The sequence below is a fragment of the Berghia stephanieae genome, chromosome 1 (assembly GCF_034508935.2).
Source record: "Berghia stephanieae isolate SIO BIC M18660-M18661 chromosome 1, UCSD_Bste_1.3, whole genome shotgun sequence".
Classification (NCBI taxonomy): Eukaryota; Metazoa; Mollusca; class Gastropoda; order Nudibranchia; family Aeolidiidae; genus Berghia; species Berghia stephanieae.
Window position 1 is genome coordinate 128,376,718 of NC_088360.1, and position 23,072 is coordinate 128,399,789.

The following is a 23,072-nucleotide window of genomic DNA, read 5'->3' on the forward strand; positions in this document are numbered from 1 at the left end:
ACTCATACATAGTGTGGACATTCCATGTGACGATCCTTGTTTTGGTCTTATGTCGTAAAAGAGAACTCAACCTTGAAGTTTTCACTCCAAGGCATTGAGCTTTTAAAAATAAAAAATGGAGCTTTTATATAGCGCAATATCCACTAAACATGCTCAAAGCGCTATACAAGGGGTCCCTGGCCAACAGCAACACTTAACTTAGGACGGGACATGACGCCTGTTAGGCGATATTACAATTTTTCGGACAGAAACAACACTTTTAACGGCCAGGTACTCATTTTTCACCAGAATACAGTGAGAGAATGTGAGTAAAGAGCCTTTTCCAAGGACTCAACTATGCGCTGAGCGAGGCTCAATCCCAGGACCTTCCGCTCCGAAAGCGAGTATCATACCACTCGACCTCATAGCCAGACCGCATAGCCGCATCATACGCCTTCCCTGAGAAAACCCTTCCACCTCCAAGTCAAGTTTGAATGGCTCTGATTATGATGCTTTCATAATTCATAACATGGTTATTTTTATGGGTAAAGTTGTTAGCCCTATTCCAACCTATTTATGCTCCTGAGAAGTTTGTCTACATGTAGTCTGGCCTTTTCCCCTCAATCTGATCAGCATGGATGACCCTAAATATTCATAGGCCAGGCAGTCAAGACTGGTTTCAGTAATCAAATCGCTGTGAAGGAAATAACTGACCTGTCAGTACTGCGGGTTGTTTCCAGCTTTCATTTTTATCGATATACTGACAAAAAGTTTTAAAATATTGTAGAAATTGTCATTTCTATCCTCTTTTATTTGCGGGTGGAAGTAAGTGGTGATGAAAAACGCCTTTGATGAAAATTATTGTGAACATAAAAAAGTATTATGAATAATTTGTATCTCCATTATTTGTGGGCCGGTTTTGTCATTCTTGGTATCTTATTGATTGCAATGAAAAGATAAAAACTTCAGAGCTATTTTTTCTGATACTTAACTTTTAATTTGTATTATTCAGCATTAAGAAGAATGTTTGGCGAATAAAAAGTATTATCGTGTTGGCACTTGATTTTTATTATTTATTTTTAGTTTCCTCAAATGGCATCCGGGCACTATTTACGATCAAAACAATGACAATACACATTGGAGAGTGAAAGCGTAACTGGTCCTTTGTAAACAGGAGAAGTACACGTTCTAACGTTTTTGAGATGTGATTTCTCTCAGACAGTGTAATCACGGGTCTCAACACGCCCCCTTTTGCAGCCATCTTGACAACCCCGGAATAACAACACCCCTGGATAATGACATAATTTCCCGGTCCCGGGTGGTGTCGTTACCCAGGGGTTGCACTGTACATATTTGATAAGGAATTGACTTTTAAACGGTAGATAAATCGACACAAAATACTGTGCTCATTGTTTTTTTAGACTATCATTTTTATCAAATTGGATTTGATGAAATTTCTTCCAGCTCAAAGTTGTTTTACATGGATACGCACTTAAATTAATTAATGTTAGCATGCCAAGCACAATATCTTCATTTGTAGAAGGCTGTAAACAAAAATTTGCTTCAGATATATTGGGGGACACGGATACATTTTTAAATAAATTAGACTTACGCTGGATGTTAAAAAAATAATCTTTATTAATAACAAAAGTTGTAGTAATAGAACCAATATAACATTATTTTTGACTAGTCATAAATGAGAATAATTTGCTGAAATTAAAATGTCTAATGTTTGGCATGTTTTTCTTAAGAGTGTAAGGCTTTGATTTTAAAACAAGAAACAAAAAATCTGTCAAGTGATTTGTTGTATGTGATGTATTTGTTCAATAGCTTTAAAAAAATAAACATTCAAAAATAACCATATACACATGCGTAAATATCACAGTTGATTCCACATGACAAGCTTTCATACACACTTCTCTCAATCAAATACTTTTTTAAAAACATTTCAACATGATGTTATATAATAACTGATGATCAGACTAATAAATAATAGCCATACTTTTACCCAAGATTAACTTCTTGTCATTCAAATACCCAGACAGTATTTGTCACAGCTCTTAAGGCTTGAATGAAGATTGTCCCGTCTAGGTTTGGCTGATTGATTCTCCTTCCAAAAAAAGCATTGTTTGATGATTCCAATTCGTGACCAACTACGATTTCCTTATACATTTATTTGTCTTCAGAGGACTGGAAGCTCTTATAGGGCAGATGGAAGCTTATGGTAACAGTAATAAAGGAATTGATCTATATCAGATATCTCTGTACCAGATGGTAAAATAATCAATCTGGACCTTGATTTACTCTTCATTCCAAATAATTCCATTAGTAAATTATGGTCAGGAGACTTGATTTGTTGGTAATACTAGAAAACACAGCAATAAAATAATCCTACACAATATAGGACCAAACACTGAACTGTTATAAATAAGAAAAATTAAATACAGATCAAGCCCATTAGTTATGATAGCATATATAACAAGCTTAAAAAGTCACATATGGCAGGCAATCTTCTTATGGTTAAGAGGTATAATGCATCGCCTCCTCGTCTATCTGTCACCTCTGACCTCCTTGCACTGAAATTGAAAGTAAAAGATATCCTCCGTGACAATAAAACGTGGTAATGGTTTACAATTGATAAACAGGAGTAAACACTTATTTGGAGACTTCATTCTATATCCGTCTTGCAAAGTTTGACTATCTAAGTTCTGTACTTTGCCACATTCCCAAAAAATGAATAAAAATTCAACATCATAAAAGTGTCACTATAAAATTAGAGTAGACTCCCCCTTGAAACACTACCTACCGTTGCATAAATAAAATTTACAAAAAGAAAAAAAAAGCTTATTGATGAAAGAGGGATAGGCTAATCACTCTCATCTTAATTTTCTTATTTCATAGATTTTCTAACCTTGCGCCAATGATGGATCTAAATTGTCCAGCATCATTGGATAATAATTTGTCAAGCTATTTCTAACATCTCAAGCACTCGAGGAAAAGCAAGGAAAATAAAAAACAATCCAATGACCATATGTTGAATCTAATTGTTCTATTTACCTCTTTGCAAAATGTTTTGTCTGGCTCGAACAAATGCCTCAATGTCTGCGTCCACTTTGCTGTCTCCTGTCAGAGCAAATCCTCCTGTCGAATTCTGGGATGGAGGTCTGAAAGATAAATCGTGACCTTGTGTAAAACATTACAGAGCAAATCTCTTTTTAATAATAAATGAGCATTATCTTTTTAAAAAAAATAACATTCTTCCATGGTCGTAACAGGAACGTGATCTGTATTTCTACTAAAATGTGTCAATAATAAGAAAATTAAAAAATTTAAAATATGGGTCCAAAGAAACACTAAGGCATGCAGTCATCATTAAGTAAATTGTGTTCTAAAAAGTGGATTTGATCATGACAACGCCCTTTAGATGGTTTTGGGTGAAGACATATTTGTGGTTGTGTGGGTGCATGACCATATAGTTATGAAAATAAAGTTAGCTTATTTTCCCAGGATAATAATGAGGATTAGCTATGATTAAGTTGGAGATTATATTACCTTCAAAATGCACTGTTATTGAACGTACACAAAATCAATTATTGTTAGTGCCAAGTATCTGATTAAAACTATAAAATGAACATTATAATTTATAATGAAAACCCTTACCGTCCCAATCGACTGGAATTGCTACCCCTGATGTCTGGGTCAGATCCACTGGCTGTCAAACGGTCCCGTATCAAAGACCTCTGTGATGGAGGGCGTGGTTGAGAAACCAAGGTGGGAGGTGTAACTGGGGGTGTTTTCCATGCTGATACACTGGGACCAGGAATGCTTTCAGGAGGCTGGAAAGTTATCAGTTGGAATAAAAGAACAACAAGCAACTTTTGTCAAACTTGAAATTGTGTCAATTCGCTATTATTGTGAGACTGTCATCTATAAAGGCAATGTAAAAAGAATTATGAGCTGATGCACTTTAAAAAAAAAATTTCATTTATTATTTCGTTATTTTAAATTTCAAAATCCTTGCTTAAATATGTTTTTAAATAATACAACGTATGGAGGACTAACCTGTGGCTGTGAATTTTGAGACTGCTCAGCCCACCAGAGTTCAAAGTCTTTCATTAACTTCACTTTTGAATTTTCAAGTAAATGCTGCACATGCTCTATTTCACTCTTCATGGAACGAAGACTCGTAAATGTGTCTTTGTATCTAAAGAGAAAATGATTTAAAAAAAAAAAAAAGATTTAAGGGGATATTCATAAACACACAAACACATGTGCGCGCGCACACACACACATTTAGCATTATATCATGACACATTACTCACTATAATACGGCACAAGAAAGTTGCCAAACATGGCATGAAAGTTTGTAAATAGTAAAGGTCCAATGTAACTGTACTAACTTGAAAAATAAAATATTAACATTCACACTGCATGTATCATATAGTTGTGATATTGGAAGTAGTGGTCAGGATACTGGCAGTTATATAGAGAAGGAGGAGGGGAGTAAAAAAGCCAAGTGAATAAGGCACTGCACCCCGAAGACGAGCTTAAGCCCAAATTTCAGGGCTATATTTCTTCTTTGAGCAAGAAACTCTTAATACCTACTAACTTTGCAGTGCTACAATGGGTTTGCACCTAAATTATTCAGTTAAAAATTTCTTTAGGGTCTGCTCAAAGTTAAGACTGGAATATCCCAGGCATTAGCCACAGTGCAGAGCTGCAAAATGAGTTAGAGCCAGGTGACTTGCTCATGGCCACACAGAGTTGCAAGCAGTTGAACTCAGTACTTTATTGGTAAGAAAGAAGCAATGACCACATTGCAGTGCCACGGTGTCACCTTATCCAACCTTTCTTTGGAATGAACCCGAATATAAAACTTCGGTTTTTAATTTCAATTCATGTTTATAATTCACTGTGTTATTTAAATCTCATAAACTATGATTCACAGACAAGAGATGCTCAAATTCGATAGAATGCGACTTGCAAATTGGTAGACCTGTATGCAGTGAATATTATTTTTCTCTTCAGTTTCAAACAAAAAATTGAAATAACTAAAAATAAGAAACAAAAGAGAAAATCAATACATTTTCTTCTCCTCCTCCATTTGAAACTTGATCTCTCTCTCCATATCACTTTCATCGTCAAGCCCTCTGCCATTTTCCATTTCATAATGTACTCGGTATTGTGTCAAGGATGATTTTAACTGATCTGTGAATAAAATGAATCAGATCTATACAAAAATCAATTTATCCCAGAATAACATGGCTTAATTGTGATGATAGAAAGTTTTCAATGTATTTTGGTTTGAATAAATATTGTTTTTTAGTACCTATTGCGTTCGGAAAACCCAAAGCTCAATCTACTCATAAGCAAATGGACTTAGTTCAACCTATTATTTTCACATAGGAAAAGAGCAATAACTGTAATTGTCTGTTTCACGCTGTTTTAGCTCAACATCTTGAGTCTGATGAATCTGAATGACGACTATTTAAAAAAATATAATCACATAAAACTGGCATGATAACAATCGCAAAATGCTAAGTCTTATGCATTATCATAAAATGCTAGAAGTATAGTCTAAATAAGAAAAGATGTGTATCAAATAGTGCCATACAAAGTAGAAAGAAAAACACAAGAAATTCATCCCAAAGAATCAAACCTCATGATTACCGAAAAGTCTTGCTACCATTACACCACAGAGTAAGCTGATAGTTGGGATGAGTTGATACTAATATTCTTCACAAGAGAATGCGTTTCCACTGTCAACTCTTCTTTGTATCATTAAAAACAAACATTGAATTCGAAAAGATAAAGACAAAATAATGAGAATATACTCCATTTTGCATTTATATTTTGAAAATATGAAAGTTTAAAAAATCGGAAACAGGCACTGCTGTAAGATAAATATCTAAAAAGGTGTGTAAGAAACAGTGCTAGACAAATTAGAAAGAAATATCCCAAAACCACTTTGCCTTGACTGGCAATCAAAATTAAGTCATGCCTATTGGTCAGATGTGCTACCACAACATCAAAGCGATTATTTCGAATCTTAGCACTAATAGAATTTGCGTTCAAAGTAAACAAAGTTTGAAATTGTTAAGACTTACTCATTTTCTGTTTGGATTTGTTGAGTCTCTCTCCCATAGTCTTTGCCTCACTATAACGTTCTTTCAGCATTTGTTTATTAGCCTCTATCTGGCCCCTGTCCCTGTAATCTCTCATGAAAATGTCAAAAGCTTCTTGTCGACCCATAGACATATTGCCCACTGAAACACAAATACATAAAAATTTTAAATGAAAATTATTTATACTTCTGCAGTTTAATTCCTGTCTACCTTTGCTGGAGGCACTATTATTACTGCTATCTTGGGATTGGGGGGAGGGGAACTACATCTTATAATGTCAGGTTGCGTGCAGTACAGTAAAACCTTGTTTAGAACGTATTTTTTAAGAAAGAGATAAATTTACTTTTTAAAAATTCTTTTGAATCAAATTAATTTTTCAATGCATCCAAATTAGGTGTTATGACGCCATAGAATGAAGTCATCAAAGACATTTTTTAAAGAGATGGTAGGGAGGATTGTCTATTTCATTGATGATCACTTTGTGAAAACTGTTTAAGACAATGACTGGGTTACAAATATAAAACTTACATAAGTAAATAGCATTATCAAATACAATTTAAATCGCTATTTTGGTTTTCATTCCTGAATAGAAACAAGATACAAAATATTTATGAAAAAATGATGTTCAGCGCTGGGTTTTGCATATTACGATATAATTTTGAATAGCCTTCTGGAAAAAGAATGCTTACATATTTTAGTTTTCATTCTGTCTCCTCTGTCAATTGTAACTGTGGAACTTCTTCCAAGGTTCTGTGGTGGATTCTGTTTTTCTATTTTACTTTCACTATCTGGACGATCCTGTGATGAGCCAGAGTCACTTCCTGAAAAAAATGAGAAAAAAGACTGGAATCATGCATTTTTCTAACCAACTTGCTTACTCATGCAAACGTTTTTATCCATACCAAAGCGAAGGAAAGTCACATCAACATCACTGCCATGTCAACCTCTAGTTTTTAAAGACCAAAATAAATAAAATGTCATAGAACAAATGACATAGAACTTAATGACATAATAAAAGATGATCAAAGTACTTACTTGACACATTGTAATTTTCTGCTCGTTTTTCCATGTCAGGGAAGGGTGGTTGAATTGATGACCTGCTCAGACCATTGTGTTTTGCTTTATTTCTCTCCTTCTTCAACATGTTGACGAGAATATCTATTATGTATAAGGAATCTTAATAATAATGCCTTTTTGATTAATGTGTAATTTCCATATATAGATGCTGTTGAAAAAATATAACTGATATATATATATATATATATGAGTGTTGGTGGGTACTTGTAGGTACGAGAGTGCTCGATAACATTGGTTAGAGCTAATATGAAATATAAATGGATTCACTCATATGGCCAAAACACATGTTTCTGTGGCTTCCACCCACGTCTTCAGTCGGCATACTATGTCTGTAGAATCTATGGACATAGTATGCCAACTGAAGACGTGGGTGGAAGTCACAGAAACATGTGTTTCGGCCATATAAGTGAGTGAATCCATTTATATTTTATATTTTATATATATATATAATTAATTCTATAGAGTCAGGTGCAATTACATGGAAACTCTTAGTTAAATCGAATCTTTGTATCTTTGAATATAGCTGTCATATTTTTCAACTAATCCAGTTAATTTAGAATGACGCGCATAGGGATAAAAATAAAAAAAATAGATAAATAAATAAAAACTTGTTATTATGACAAATTGTTGAAAAAAAAATCATTCTTTTTATAATCGTTATGGAAAGCTTAATAGAACAAGGATGTGATTCACATTGGGGGAGGAAATCGAAAATTTGTTTAATGTACAATTTCCGCACGTTATATATTAAAATCTAGTCTTGTTTGGTTTAAATGTTTTAACGTGTTAAAGCAACAACAAAAGATACTGATTTCATTATCTCGCTGCTCCAAAATTTCCTTAAGTTTTTGTGCCTCAGCATCTCTGTAAGGTCCAACATCTTCTGGTGGTAGTGTCACTTGCTTCACATTGTCGTGATTAGCAGTTATGGGCTCTGATTTCTTTTCAAGCAATTTTCCCTGTTGTTAATCAAAATATTTATGGTAGAAGTAATTTTGAGCATGGTTATAATAAAAACCAATCTGTCGCAGATAATTCGCAATATTGCACCATTATCATCATCCTCCTCATCATCACCATTGTCATTATCTTCAACATCATCAGCATCAAATTCCTCTCAAATTAATTCACACTTCATGAAAACTTTTAAATAGGTACCACTAAATCCTGCAATGTAATGAAAACAAGCACTGATACTTAAGCCATTCTATGATATTGGAATACTTACTTTATAGGAAATACCAGCAAACATATAAAATCTATGATTCATTTCTTTTCTATAAGTATGTATAAATATATATATTAGTAGTAGTAGAGCTGTAAATGTACTGAAGTGCACAGTAATTCGTCCAATTTATGAAACTAGATTTTGATAGATTTTATTTTCACGTTAGTGTTCAGTTCAATTTCACATACACTTTGTTTTCAATAAAGAAATATTTGATAAGCATATAACATAACTGTATGTTGATATCTTATAGAGAAAAGAAATATCTGGTGTATCTTACTTTTAAAATTCTGAAGCACCTCTGAATCTTCCTGAGATCATGTCCAATGTCTAATGTGCTTCCCGGATCTAGGTCTTCCAAGTACTGATTCACAGCTGTCTCACACCTAAAAAGCATGATGAAATTTTTTGTTAAAGGCTTTGCTTAATTTCATAATTGTCCTTTTAATCCCGAAACCTAATTTAACAAATTATTAGAGTTGTGATAAAATCAGCAGTATTCAGATGAGGAAATATTACAAATTAATCGTATAGCCATGGCACATCTTGAGATATAGCAAATAGTTTATTGTTTTATATAGTCTGCTCGCCAGCGTGTTTGAGATGGCAGTTGCATAATGAAGGTGGTGGTGTAACTAATTTTGGATATACAATTGTTGGAAAGCATGTCTTTTGATTCAGTTTAACAGAATGAAATCAACACATAGAGACTAAACAGTAGAGCCAGAGTAATTCTAAGGGAATATGATATGAGTCTATAAATTACATAGATGTAATACTTCAACATGTGGGGTCTTGATACCTCAGTTGGTAGAGCACTCATTTTACATGCAATGGGACCAAGATTGACCCCGGGTGCAGTCGAGATTTTTTCTGACTCCCACATCGATATATATATATTGTAAAATTTGTCGGGCACCATTCAATCTCCTGTTGTCCCAATTCATCAGCAAGTTGTTCTCCTGACACAAGTGCAAGCTGTTCTCTGAGTTCAGCATTCTCCTTCTTTAACTTTGCAATGAGTAGTTTTGGATCTAGTTCTTCATTCAGCATCACATCATTCTTGATCATAGCCACTCTTTGTGCAAAACGGCAGGTGGATATGGATTCCTATCAATGAAAATGAACACACAAATTGTTAATAAATGTATCTATTAAATTATATAATATATGTTTATGTTAATCATTAAGTCTACATATAATTACCTGAGCAATAATAATAGAGTGCCCGAATAGCTTGCAGATCTGATTTGACTGACTTCCCTTGGAAATTTATTCTTATTAGTTTAGCCCCCCCCCCCCCCCCCTGTCCATCTAACGGTGACTGACTGGATGGCAGGTGTCAGACAGAATGCAGTCTGAGATAAACTAGCCGCAGAGAAAAGCAAGCAATAATAATAGTCCATTTCAGGAAAATCCCAGATGAACTCCAAGTTCCTAAAAGCCTAACCATTCAAAAGGACTACTTTGCAATGTTCAAATGATATTGGTGACAGAACAATGATATTTACCAAAAGAAAAAACATAATAAGCTATTGCATATGCATACAACTTTTTCCTTGTACTGTAAAATTTAAGATATTAACATAGAGAATTAAGCCAAAACAAGTAGCTCAAATAGTAAAGGAGTTGACTCCGACTCAAAAGGACGTGGGTTAAATCCATATGATTTTTAATTTCCAGGCTTCTCTGTCCATCCACATCAGCTATCAGGTCTTGACTAGCTGAATTTTATTGGTTCATTCCAAAGATATGATATAACAGTAAAAGTAAAGCTATTACTTCTTTCGACAACAAAAGAAATTCAGATATCTTGTAGATGCCTTTGGAAATCTTTCTCTACATATACAAACATGGTTAAGAGACATATGATGAGCAAGTAAGCATCAGTGACAGTTATGGTAACACTATTAGATAACTGTTCCATTGTGTGCAAGTTTCACTCACATCTAAATTTCGCTTTTCCATAGAGCATGTGGCAATCATGGTTGTCATACAATTTCCTCCGAGGCTATCTCGTAAGACTGACGTCATCATAGAGTTACGATATGGAACATGACTTCGATTCCTCTCTGCCAAAGCAATGATGACCTGATAATACAAAATTAATTTTACTTTACAACATTTAATATCAGTTGCCTCTAAATTTCCTTTAGTTTTATGACATCTATGGTCAAGAAATATGAACCATTTAACAGTGTAATCAAATAGATTAAAAATTGTAAATTTTTGAATTTGCTATGAACTTTACAGAATCCAATAACATCTTTATTTAAGAATAGCAAGATTAATTTACCTGTTCAAGATAATGCAAAGATAAATTGATGTATTTTGCCTCTGTCAATAGTGTTCCATTGACACCAGTTTTAGACACTCGTTCAGATCTGAAATGGAAATAGATAGAACACTTTGATTTTAACTCTTAAACGTAATCAGTGATTAAAAAAGACAAGCTTGTGATTCAAATCTATATGTTAGACTCCATACACTAAAACAACGTTAAAACTTATCTATTAAAAATCAAATCATAGTGCAAGCCTTCTCCTCTTATCGACAATAAATATTACAAAGATATTCATTAATACTTTTAACCTGTCTTTTTTTTTTTTCTTTCATTGTGGTGACATATCAGCTTTCATCAGCGCATCAGAAATGATTATCCAAATCTGAGCTTCAGCTTACTTTGTCAATAATCCCTGTTGTTTAAGTGAATACTTGTGAATCTTAATATTATGGGACAGGGAGGGGGATGAGATTCAGAAAAATGATGTATCAGAGATTGATATGATAAAAAGGGAAGTAAAGAGAATCCCATTTGAACAGTTTGCTGCTATGTTGTTCTGTATTTCGATGCACAAACATGTTAGATTGGAATATGATCGTTTTCCCATAAATCATCACTAAAACGAATTGACAGAGTGAACTCTATTAAAAAAGTGACTTCAAGAACTATCATTCTTTTATACTAACATTCATTGTGTCATCAAACAAATCAATTGCTTTTTATCTGTAGATTTTAGAGATGTCATAGTAGAGGAAATGACCAATAATAATAATAATAATAATAATAATAATAATAATAATAATAATAATAATAATAATAATAATAATAATAATAATAATAATAAAATAATAAAATAAAATAAAATGATAATAATAATAATAATAATAATAATAATAAAAATAATAATAATAATAATAATAATAATAATAATAATAATAATAATAATAATAATAATAATAATAATAATAATAATAATAATAATAATAATAATATTTGATAATGAAATTTACCCTGCAAGATCCACTAAATGTAATTTTGCCCTACGTATAGTGGCTGAGCCAGCTTGTTTACTTGTGAGGTGGACAGTGAATATGCAGTGAGATCTTGAAGACGCCTGGTTCATTGGGGTCTGACAAGAGAAGAAACAGAAATTAAAAAAGAAATATTTGCAGTATTAAAAACATGTAAATTAAACAAACTTTATAACTGTTGAAAGTAAATATATATGGATGATACTTTTTAATTTTTCAACATGACAGACAGTTAATAATAATAATAATAATAATAATAATAATAATAATAATAATAATAATAATGATGATGATGATGATGATGATGATGATGATGATGATATGATGATGATGATGATGATGATGATGATGATGATGATGATGATGATGATGATGATGATAATAATAATAATAATAATAATAATAATAATAATAATAATAATAATAATGATGATAATAATAAGTTACTTATATAGCGCTCAACTTCCACATAAGTGCTCATCAGCGCTTTACAATATTAATTGTCTTTCAAACATTCATCCATTGATAATTTTGAGAACACATACAAAGAAACAAACACACATACACACATGCACACAAACTCATAAACAGATAAATTACACTCACACACGAACACACACATACTTACACCAATATTCCTTACTAGCATTAATAACCTATTCCAACAAAAGACATCTGATTGATTAATTACAATAAAAAAAGTTCAATTATACAATGGAAATTGTCAGTTTGAACTTAAGATAAAAATTGGAATAAAATAAACTTAAAATTAAATTTAGATTTAAGGCTTTTTCTGTATGCAAAACGATTCATACGCTCTGGAAAAAAAGTTCTGTGTTAAGGTGTTTTTTGAAAGACTGACTATCCTTAAATAATTTTGCATCTGGGGAGAGCCCATTCCACAAAATGGGACCACTTACAGAAAAAGATTTATTTCTAAGGGAGAATCTAATTCTTGGGACAATTAAAAGAGAGTCTTCACCTCAATGTCCGTGTTGAATTATAATTTTGACATAAATTCATGAGGTACACTGGAGCTTGATTATTTAAACATTTATAAATATAGCAATGACTATCCCGCACAAATCTTTGGGACAAATATGGGACGAAGCCGTTTCGTATATGCTATTTTAAAAAATTAATTACGACGCTGTTTATCGATGAATATGACTGAAAGTTGGCACACAGTTAGAAAAAAGGTTTATTTTAGATTATCTCAAGCGACAAAACTCGTGCGATTACCAGAAGACCGTTAAAAATATATTTTTACTCTTTGGAGTAAAATATTTCTAAAACTACCGGGCATGTAGGTTTTGTCGCTGACAAGGTAATACATGAACATTTCTTCTTTTTGGTTGTAAAATTTCATATGAATATGACGAGTACTTTCCCCGTATTTTACAAAACACCATCCTAATTTGCTCTTCATTCGTAAAAGACAAAGCCATTTTGCCCCCCTACAGCCCGAATCAAGTTCAAAACGATTTGGCACCAAACAGCGGCTGAGCGGGTCGTGGCAAAGTGCTTTCTGATTGGTTGACCTCGTTTTAAAGTTCATGACTAGTCAAAATGTCTGAGCGGTCTCACTGGCAGAGGGGTGTTTATCGTCTGCCATTGCGTTTGGGTTCAATAAACAGCTGATAATTTGACTGTTTAATTTACAAGAACTCAAGAAATTATAATGTTAAAAGTTTTCGATTGCAATATGATCTACAATCTCAGCATGGGTTTAATTATTGTGTTCCAAGTCACGTTCCATCAGTAACCTTTGTCCCCTTGTCCAATTTCTCTTTTCCTTCTATATTTCTTTCGTTTATGTACGCAATCTCCCCCCCCCCCCCCTCTCTCTCTCTCTCTCTCTCTCTCTCTCTCTCTCTCTCTCTCTGTGTGTGTTATATACCATCCAGCTCTAAAATTATATAAGTTAGAACTCTTCTAATGTTTTCATCATATTCTCTATCAAATTTTCCATAAAATTGCCAAGTTTCAATCTTTTAATCCACTTATTACGCAAGATACAACCAATGGTCGAAAAAAATGCCGAGAAAGCGTCCCATATTTTCGCGTTTTTTTCCTCTTTGCGGGTCATCCAAATAAATGACACCTTTGAAACTGCATAACTTGTTTATTTATGAATCGATTTTCAAAATTCAAAAACATTTTTACTCAGTGGAGATAGGGCTTTGATTTCAGACAAAAATTTTCCTCAAAAAGAGAAAAAAACATTTTTCATAGTCATTGCTAATAAATAATACAAGCTTTAAAAACAATCCTTTCACTAACTTTCAACCAATGGAGTTTATATAGAATTTCTTTTGTAGAGTCATTAGATTTTAAATCGGTTTTTCGGCTCTGTTTTGAATAGTTTGCAAACGTTGTATCATTTTGGACGCCCACCTAAATGAAATGAATTAAAGTAGTAACCTGTTGGTGACCAAAGCATGAACAGTAATTTGTGTGTGCTCTCATCAAGAAGATATCAAATTTTACCAATAGATTGGTAGGTTTTTGTTATGTGATTTGCATCGAAGCATCAGAATCAAAGAATGAGCCAAGATTTCTTATAGTTGCAGTTTGCTCGAAATTCAAATTTGAGTCGCTTATGTCAATACTATCAAGATTTTTTTTTTTTCTATTATTTATTGGTGCCAATCAATAAAAGTTGTGAGACTGGAAATTGCAATGGCTTGCCTAAGTTTTTCAATGTCAACATTTTTGGTTTTCCTTGTGGCGATTAGTTTTGTGATGGGTTCGAGTTTTTTTTTCAAACTTTAAGAGTACATGATATGATGCTGTGATTTGTTGGGCTGTCATGATCTGATATAGATGTTATTGAATTATCATTTACACTGCAAATCAGTAAATCCAATGTGTGTCTAAGTTCATGTGTTGGCTCGTCAATGAGCTGCTTTAAATTCAAGGAGTTAAGATTATTCACAAACAGTATCATTGAAGAATCGGTTTTGATATCAATATGAAGATTAAAATCACCTAATATCAATTATTTTGAGGTCTGAAGAATTACATTTTCAAAAAATTATTTTTAAAAATATTTAGAAATTCTACAATGTTTTTTTTTTTCTTGGTAGCCTATAAATACATGACATACTATAATACTGTTTTTGTATTTTTATGTCAATGAATTGATGTTCAAAAGAATCGAAATATTTTCTTTCTATACTTTTTATGGGGATGCTACTTTTGAAAATAGCCATAATAACACCACCTCTTTTCTCTTTTCGACACTTATTTCATACTTAATATCCATCAGGTTTCAAATCAAGCATTGTATAAAGATCTTGTTCACTGAGCCATGTCTCAGTGACGAACAAAAGGTCAACATTACCTTCGATAATATAATTATAAATTGCCGCGCTCTTATTTCTTACTGAGCAGGCATTCATGTGACAAATTGTCAAATCTTTAAGATTAGACCTATCCTTGTTATTCAATCCTATTGACAACTTTTCATCACAGTGGGTTGTGGCGTTGATTAAAACAGGGGGCAGGTGTGGTAGATGAGGTTGACAATGACTAGTTATTACATTAATATTCCTCTGTTTTCTTGATCCGCCACATTGCATTCACAACTTGAATGACAGCAATATGAGAAATCTTAAATTACAAATAGCAATCAATAAGTTCCTATCTCATATATTAAATTAATATTTAATCATTTATAACATCACAGACCTCTGCAATCATTCTGTTTGTATCTCCCATGAACAACAAATTGAGAGCTTCTTCTTCAGAGGCCGCTTGTTGAACAGTCAAATTCTTCAAATGAATGTTTTGATCAGAATCCTCCATTAGTAGCACCTTCCTGGAATATGACAGGTTGAAATGAAATAACTTATTTCAGTTCGTAATTAAATACATCCTGCTCCAAAAGTTTCTAAGAGTAATATCACGTGCTTACATTGAGTCTAAGATTGAATCAAGTAAAATTTGACTACAAATGACTCTGAGTATATATAAGATAACTTCTAGTTAAAATAGGTCCGCATATTTATTTTTCCTCAGAAAAGCATCTCATTACTGGGAACAAAGCAGATGATGTTGTTCTGTCATGTTGAGTCAGTAAAATTGGTTCAATATACTTGAGAATACATTTTTGTGCAGACTATATATCTAAGGCCTTGAGGTGAGTCAACAAAAATTGATTATTACGGTCTTTGCCGTTTGTGTTTGTTTCTTTATGTGTTTTTGCTGTTTGTTTGTTTGCTTTTTGTGTTTTTATTCTTTTTGATTTTTTTTTTGGTTTACTGATGTAAAAAGTACCATATTGTTACATTAAATGAAAATCATGTAACAATTTGATTGTCTGCAAATCAAAGTATCATTAATGATATAAAATAAAACAATAGTATGATTTGAGTCTTTATCATGAACCTCACAGAATCTGACAACAACAGTTTTCAGAAAATAAAGAGTAAATAACAATTTCAACAAGTAAAAGAATAAAGAAAAACTGACCAAAAACATAATAAAAAATGATTTAAAATGAAACAGCAAGAATAATAACAAATTAATTAAATGACAAGCATGAATGATTTTCAAAAATGAAACTTACGGTAAATCCTCCAATTTCGTAGCTTCATGTTTGGGGTCTAACAGATCATATCCATTTTCATTATAAATTTCCAAATATGAGATGTGAACAGTAAAAACTTGATCTGGATTCTGAAGATACCATTAAGTGACAGGCAAATTAATTTGTGAACTATAAAAATAAATTTCAAAACTGAGAGAGTGAAAGCAATCTGTAAGGAAAGTTTTTGATGTGATGAGTAAACATGTGTGACAAGAACCACTCTCATAAGGTACACTATATATGGATAATAGGGTGTGTAAGTGAAAGCCAAAAAGTGAAGTTTACACATGCATTGAAAAGGTGAATATAAATAAAAAGACAACATTTAAGAAATAATCTAAGAAGATAGTAGTTTTGTTCTTTTTATGAGAAAAATTCCTTCATGATGTCAATAATGAAATGGACATAATTAACAGGTTACATGGTCAAATACTGCTCTGTAGTTTTTGGTCCTCACTAATGTAAAGGTTATAAATTTTGTGACATCACTCTTCAAAAATATTATATTCCTTTCTTCTAAATTAAAAATTTAGGATGACTGTTTTGGTTCACAGGTATCCAACCTTGTATTAGGCAAGAGAAATGATTTACAATAGATAAAGATCGATGATGACAGTGTTGCGAATATTTGAAAGTAAACTAAACCATTGAAGGATGATGTTGTGTAGAGAGCATTGGGTATTAAATTGCAAGGTCAAAGAAGGCTATGGTAACAATTCCCATCATAAAGATTAGTTGCAATTACTTACTAAGTATAAAAATTCCTGAACATTTATATGGAAGACATGATCAGTGTAGGAAAATAAAAATAAAAAGCCATGTTTGAACAAAAGATAATATGATTATGACCACAAAAATAATAGTATACATAAAAAAAAAAAAAAAATATATATATATATATATATATATATATATATATATATATATATATATATATATATATATATATATGAAACTATGAACAATTATATTTTGAAGAAAGGTACATCTCATAAGGCTTACTGCAGATTTGGATACAAGTTATAAATCGCTGTCTACCTTTTCAATTGTTTCAAAAATATATGAAAGGGATCGTGGAATAATCCCTCTATCCACATAGCGTTCCGCTCCACCTGTTATGGTAAAGGTTTTTCCACTCCCAGTCTGGATTATGATTGAAAATAAAAAAAGGAAAAACATTTTTGGCAACATCTTTGGTGTTTTTGTTAATTTTATTATGCAAGAAAAAAAGGAAGAGGTGCAGGAGAAGGAGGAGGATAAGTAGAAGGAGGAAGAGAAGGAGGAGGAGGAGGAAGAGAGGAGAAAGAAGAGGAGGAGTAGAAGCAAGTAATAAATTATATGTATATTATATACAAACATTGATTTTTTGAAATGAAGAACAATATTTAAAAAGAGGTGAATGACATTAAACTCATTGTGATTGCATTTGAGTAAAGATGAAAATGGTTTTGTATGAACCTTCAGATCCAACAAGATGGTCCTTTTTAAAGATGTCCTATTTCAGTTTGAAATATATTTTTTTAAAGAAAAGTTATGACGTATTAGAACTTACTTGTCCATAAGCAAAAATGGTCCCATTGTAACCTTGAACAACACTGGAAAAAAAAATGTACAGTATGATGTTTTATAGCCCGACAATTATTTTACAATTAAAATTTGTTCTATTTTTTTAAAAAGATGTATGTAATATCATTCCTATGAATGTCCTCTAAATTTTATACTTTCTATGCTTTCTAAATAAAAATCTATTTCAATGTGACTCCCGTCATGGAAGATTATGTGTAGGGGCTAATGTGAATAATGGTATGAGACCGTTGATATATAAGGAAAAGTAATAGTAAATCAAACTCACACTACATGGCATTACCACTATCATTGTGGCATTGGAAGGATAAAGTCTGAATTCGTTGGTACAAATTTTATTTCTGTGACCCCCCCCCCCCCCTCCCACACACACACCCCTAATTCTACATCAAATTTTCCAACAAAAATATTTTCATCATCATACATTAGACAAAATGATTACCAGAATCTGTCATTGCTGCAAAAGCATTAAATTTTAATGGAATACCAAGTCATGTGAATCTCTGTTTTAATTTATGAGCTGTTGATCCAACCCTCAGTTTATTAAAACCATTGGCTATGTTTTGTCTCATTTTCTCCACGATTTTGTCCTGTTTTCTATTTTTTTTTAAATATAGGCATCGATTCATGTTTTCTTAAAAGTTAATGATTGCATTTTTCGTTTGTATTGCATTTAAATTTTCCAATAAATATCAGAGGAATATGATCATGACATTTGTTTAAGTCATATAACTCACTTATCAATGACTGGCTGTGCGACATTGCAGAATATTTCATCTTGGGTTGTCTTTTGATCAAAAATTCTCTCAAATCTGAGGATAAAAACAAATGAATGTTTCATTTTTCAGGGAATTTCTCAACAAATATAATTGTGAAAATAATTGTGGTCGCATAATGTGTCATTCGATAAAGATATATAGTTGACATCAAGAATCATGATGTCTCTCATGCAAGAACTAGAATAGGCTACACATACCCTTCACACTACAAATGAATAGATTTCGCTTGTACACATTTAAATTTGATCATGGAGAGGGGTTGGGGGTAATTCGCTCAGAAACAGAATAAATAATCAACAAAACACAGAGAGAGAGAGAGAGAGAGAGAGAGAGAGAGAGAGAGAGAGAGAGAGAGAGAGAGAGAGAGAGAGAGAGAGAGAGAGAGAGAGAGAGAGAGAGAGAGGGTGTGTGTGTTTGTAACTGTTGATGTTAATATAAACTGATAAAACCCCCCCCCCCCCCTCCCCCAAAAAATAATACAAAAAACAAAAACAAACCCAAAATTATATAAAAGCGAAACATTATGCATAAATACAATACTAACTTGAAATTATAATTTTCTTTCTTGTTGTTGATGAATCCAGCCGCCAACTCTCTTGGCACAACAACGTTAAGATTCAGCTGTCCAGTTTCATCTTCTTCAATGTCGTACAACTGCAATAAAATGTAATCAAAGAATTTAGGCTTTACAATTAATTGTATTTAACATTAAATGGTTCGATTTAAAATAAAAAAAGGTAAATTTAACCTCCTGACAATGCCCTTAATTCTGTAGCAGCGATTTACAATGATAAAACGATAAAAGAAACTGATTCTAATGCCAACGGGAGGGATAAGGGGTGGGTATACGGCAAACTGGTGCCCAATTGTGAGACAGAATTTGTGAACATAAACACAAGATTCGAATTTTGTTTCATTTAATAAGAGTTAAAACCAGTGTAAATATCCTATGCTATATGTGGAAGCATGTACCGACATAGAAAAGGGATCAATTAAATCAAGACAGATTTTTTTAAAAACCTGTATTTTCCTTGCATTTTGTATACTGCTAAGGAATAATGCTGTCAAATCGCCCATATTACTCTGAGCGGTGCATAGTTGATTCCTTGGAAAAGGCTTTTTTTCACATTCTCTCACCATACTGAGATGTAGAATGAGCACCTGGCCGTTAACAATGTTGTCTCTGTCGAAAAAAATAATGTAATATCGACTAAAAGTCGTCACATCTCGTCCTGTGCTGCTGATGGCAAGGGGCCCCTTGTGAAACGCCGTGAGTACATTAAGTGGATATTGCTCTGGCTCTATACAAATGCTCATTTTAAAAAAATGTATGGAGACAGGTGGGAGAGGTGGGATCCCTCGGATTCTCCTCAATTAACAACAGAAACTCCAAAAACCAAAAGGTCCGTTTCCTCCGGCGTTTTTTTTTTTTTTTTTTTTTTTTGAATTTTATGATTTCCATAGCTCATATTTCATACAATAATCTTTGTTTATAAATTGTACGACATAACATATCAATCTTAAAATCATAACTCATGAATTGGGAATTGAAAATATTTTGAATCATTGCTGTCATAGTATTTTGGGAGAGCAGAGTGAAAATGAATGAGAACTCCCGGCGTAATCGGCGTCCTTCGTTACGACTAAAACTTACGCCTGTTTTTGCTTGCTTGGACGGTCTGATCCTTGAAAATATAAGAATCGTTTGTTTAACCATTTTCCCTGATTCTGTAGCATTCAACGGTGTTCAGTAAAATCAGTATCAAGGAAATAAAGTCGAATTTTGGGTTCATAAAGTTACACATTCCGTTAAGGCCACCATGTTTATAAGTATGACGATGGCAGGATTGGGGAAAATGACAACTTGAAATTTGATTGGCTAATCTCTTTCTTTATTTCTCCGTAAGTGTGTTTGCGAGAGAGAGAGAGAGAGAGAGAGAGAGAGAGAGAGAGAGAGAGAGAGAGAGAGAGAGAGAGGGGCCCTACATGCGGTGGCGCGCACGCGGAGAGAGAGAGAGAGAGAGAGAGAAAGAGAGAGAGAGAAAGAGAGAGAGAGAGAGGGGTGCCTAAATGAGCCAGTAAAATGTTTCGTGTTGTTCCCATATGAGTCACATCTACTCACTTTATTTTTGTCTCCAAGAGAGAGAGAGAGAGAGAGAGAGAGAGAGAGAGAGAGAGAGAGAGGGGGGGGGGAGCTCTCTCTCTCTCTCTCATATATATATATATATATATATAATATATATATATATATATATATATATATATATATATATATATATATATATATATTTAGTATTATTAACGATTACGCCGACTGAGGACGTGTAAAGAGACACAGAAACGAAAGTTTCGGTCACAAAAAAAAAAAAACAAAAAAAAAACGTGAGTGACAATTTGTATTCTATATATATATATATATATATATATATAATATATATATATATATATATATATATATATATCATCATCATCTTCTTCTTCTTCTTCTTCTTCTTCTTCTTCTTCTTCTTCTTCTTCTTCTTCTTCTTCTTCTTCATAACAATAATAATAATAAATTGAGCTTTTATATAGCGCAATATCCACTAAACCTGTTAGGCGATATTACAATTTTTTCGGACAGAGACAACGCTGTCAACGGCCAGGTACTCATTTAACACCTGAGTACGGGGAGAGAATGTGAGTAAAGAGCCTTTTCCAAGGACTCAACTATGCGCCGAGCGAGGCTCGAACCCATGACCTTCCGATCCGAAAGCGAGTGTCATACCACAAGACCACATAGCCTTCTTCTTCTTCTTCTTCTTCTTCTTCTTCTTCTTCTTCTTCTTCTTCTTCTTCTTCTTCTTCTTCTTCTTCTTCTTCTTCTTCTTCTTCTTCTTCTTCTTCTTCTTCGTCATGATCATCATCATCATCAATCCGCCACCATTTTTTTTAATTGATCACGAAATTGATGATAATCAAAACATTTCGTTTAAAGTTAAAAAGGAACAGATTTGTTTTTTTCTCGCGGGTCTTTAAATGGAAGTTTAACTGACTGGTCCTTCTTCTTCTTCTTCTTCTTCTTCTTCTTCTTCTTCTTCTTCTTCTTCTTCTTCTTCTTCTTAATAATAATAATAATAAATAATAATAATAATAATAATAATATAATAATAATAATAATAATAATAATAATAATAATAATAATAATAATAATAATAATAATAATAATGCGCTTTACCCCGTATCTCAACAAGCTCAAAGCACTTAACAGTATCGTGACAACTTTCGCTCATACAGTATGAAACAAAGCAATATATAATCCTGCACTGTATTTTTTTTTTAAAGAAACGTTTTAATATGTTTAAAAAAAAAAAAAAGAATTCTGCATCATCACGGTCTCTGATATATCTTGGAAGGGAGTTCCAGATGAGGGGTGCAGAATATTCTTCTTCTTCTTCTTCACCATCATCATCAATTCCGCCACCATTTTTCAATTGATGATAATCAAAACATTTTTAAAAAGTTAAAATGGGAACTGATTTTTTTTTCTTCTCGCGTGTCTTTAATGGGTGCTTAACTGGCTGGTCCCAAATTTATTATTTACACATGCATTTTTGCTTGCATCTGTGTCTGACCAATGGCCTGAACTACCGCGGTCGCGACTCATGAAACGCAGCCCAATTTCTTCTCTCGAATAATAAAATAAATAATGAATAAATAGAGAATTAAATACGGGATTTAACACATCAATATACTCTGGTAGGCTACATATAGTTGAAGTGAACAATATGCATCTTGTATGATATGCAAAAGCGAGTAGTAAAATACCGTGTCCGCGAAACAAGGGGTGCACCTGCGGATATTGTACTCAAGACGTCATCTGCATTCCCCTAATAGTTAATTATTTTCATGTGTTGCTCTTTTATCTTTCCCTCTTTGCTATATATTATAATTTGATGGCGTGTTACCTTTTAAATTCTCATTATTTTGATTGGTTGCTTTTGCTTTTTTTTTTTTTTTTTTTTGTTTTGTTTTATATGTTACGTGCGCGTCTAATGTCTTTTAATTTGACATTTTTATTCCGTGTCAGGGCGTGTCTCTGCCAAAACTGAATAGCCTACTGACAGGCCCTAGGTCGGATAACCCAAATTGTTATGAGCTCATAATAAATGTTATAATTGTAATGGAAATTCACAACAACGCAAAGTATTCTCCATTACAACAGGCCCCTTTCACGTGTATCTGATCTTAACATTTGCATTGAGAAAGCATACCAATTAATAAATGAGCATGTATCGTCATTACTACTACGTCACCCGGACAGTCCACTTATTATTGTTGGTGATTTTAATCATTGTCAGCTGCCCATAGCTGGACTAGAACAGTTCGTCACCTGCAAAACACGAGGAAACAAC

The 23,072-nt window shown here is 32.9% G+C and overlaps 2 protein-coding genes across 2 annotated transcripts in view; one reads left to right on the forward strand and one right to left on the reverse strand.

The window, feature by feature from the left end:
• Positions 1–1,034, forward strand: part of LOC144963115 (GTP-binding protein 2-like) — a 19,912-nt gene extending 18,878 nt beyond the window's left edge. The window contains exon 12 of the mRNA XM_078896772.1: positions 1–1,034. This exon is cut by the window's left edge and continues 501 nt beyond it. The gene's annotated coding sequence lies outside the window, so the exon portion shown is untranslated.
• A 565-nt stretch (positions 1,035–1,599) lies between these two features.
• On the reverse strand, positions 1,600–20,530 carry LOC144963114 (kinesin-like protein KIF6). The gene is made up of 21 exons (XM_078896771.1): positions 20,336–20,530; positions 19,226–19,335; positions 18,640–18,714; positions 17,871–17,913; positions 17,357–17,461; positions 16,298–16,407; positions 15,418–15,547; positions 11,704–11,822; positions 10,706–10,793; positions 10,357–10,500; positions 9,329–9,519; positions 8,690–8,795; positions 7,990–8,140; positions 7,140–7,262; positions 6,794–6,925; positions 6,087–6,245; positions 5,064–5,187; positions 4,042–4,183; positions 3,640–3,815; positions 3,037–3,143; positions 1,600–2,555 (listed from the first exon to the last, which is right to left on the reverse strand). The coding sequence occupies exons 1-21, from the start codon at positions 20,396–20,398 to the stop codon at positions 2,536–2,538; spliced, it is 2,418 nt and encodes an 805-aa protein (XP_078752897.1). The 5' UTR covers positions 20,399–20,530; the 3' UTR covers positions 1,600–2,535.
• Between the last annotated feature and the right edge of the window lie 2,542 nt (positions 20,531–23,072).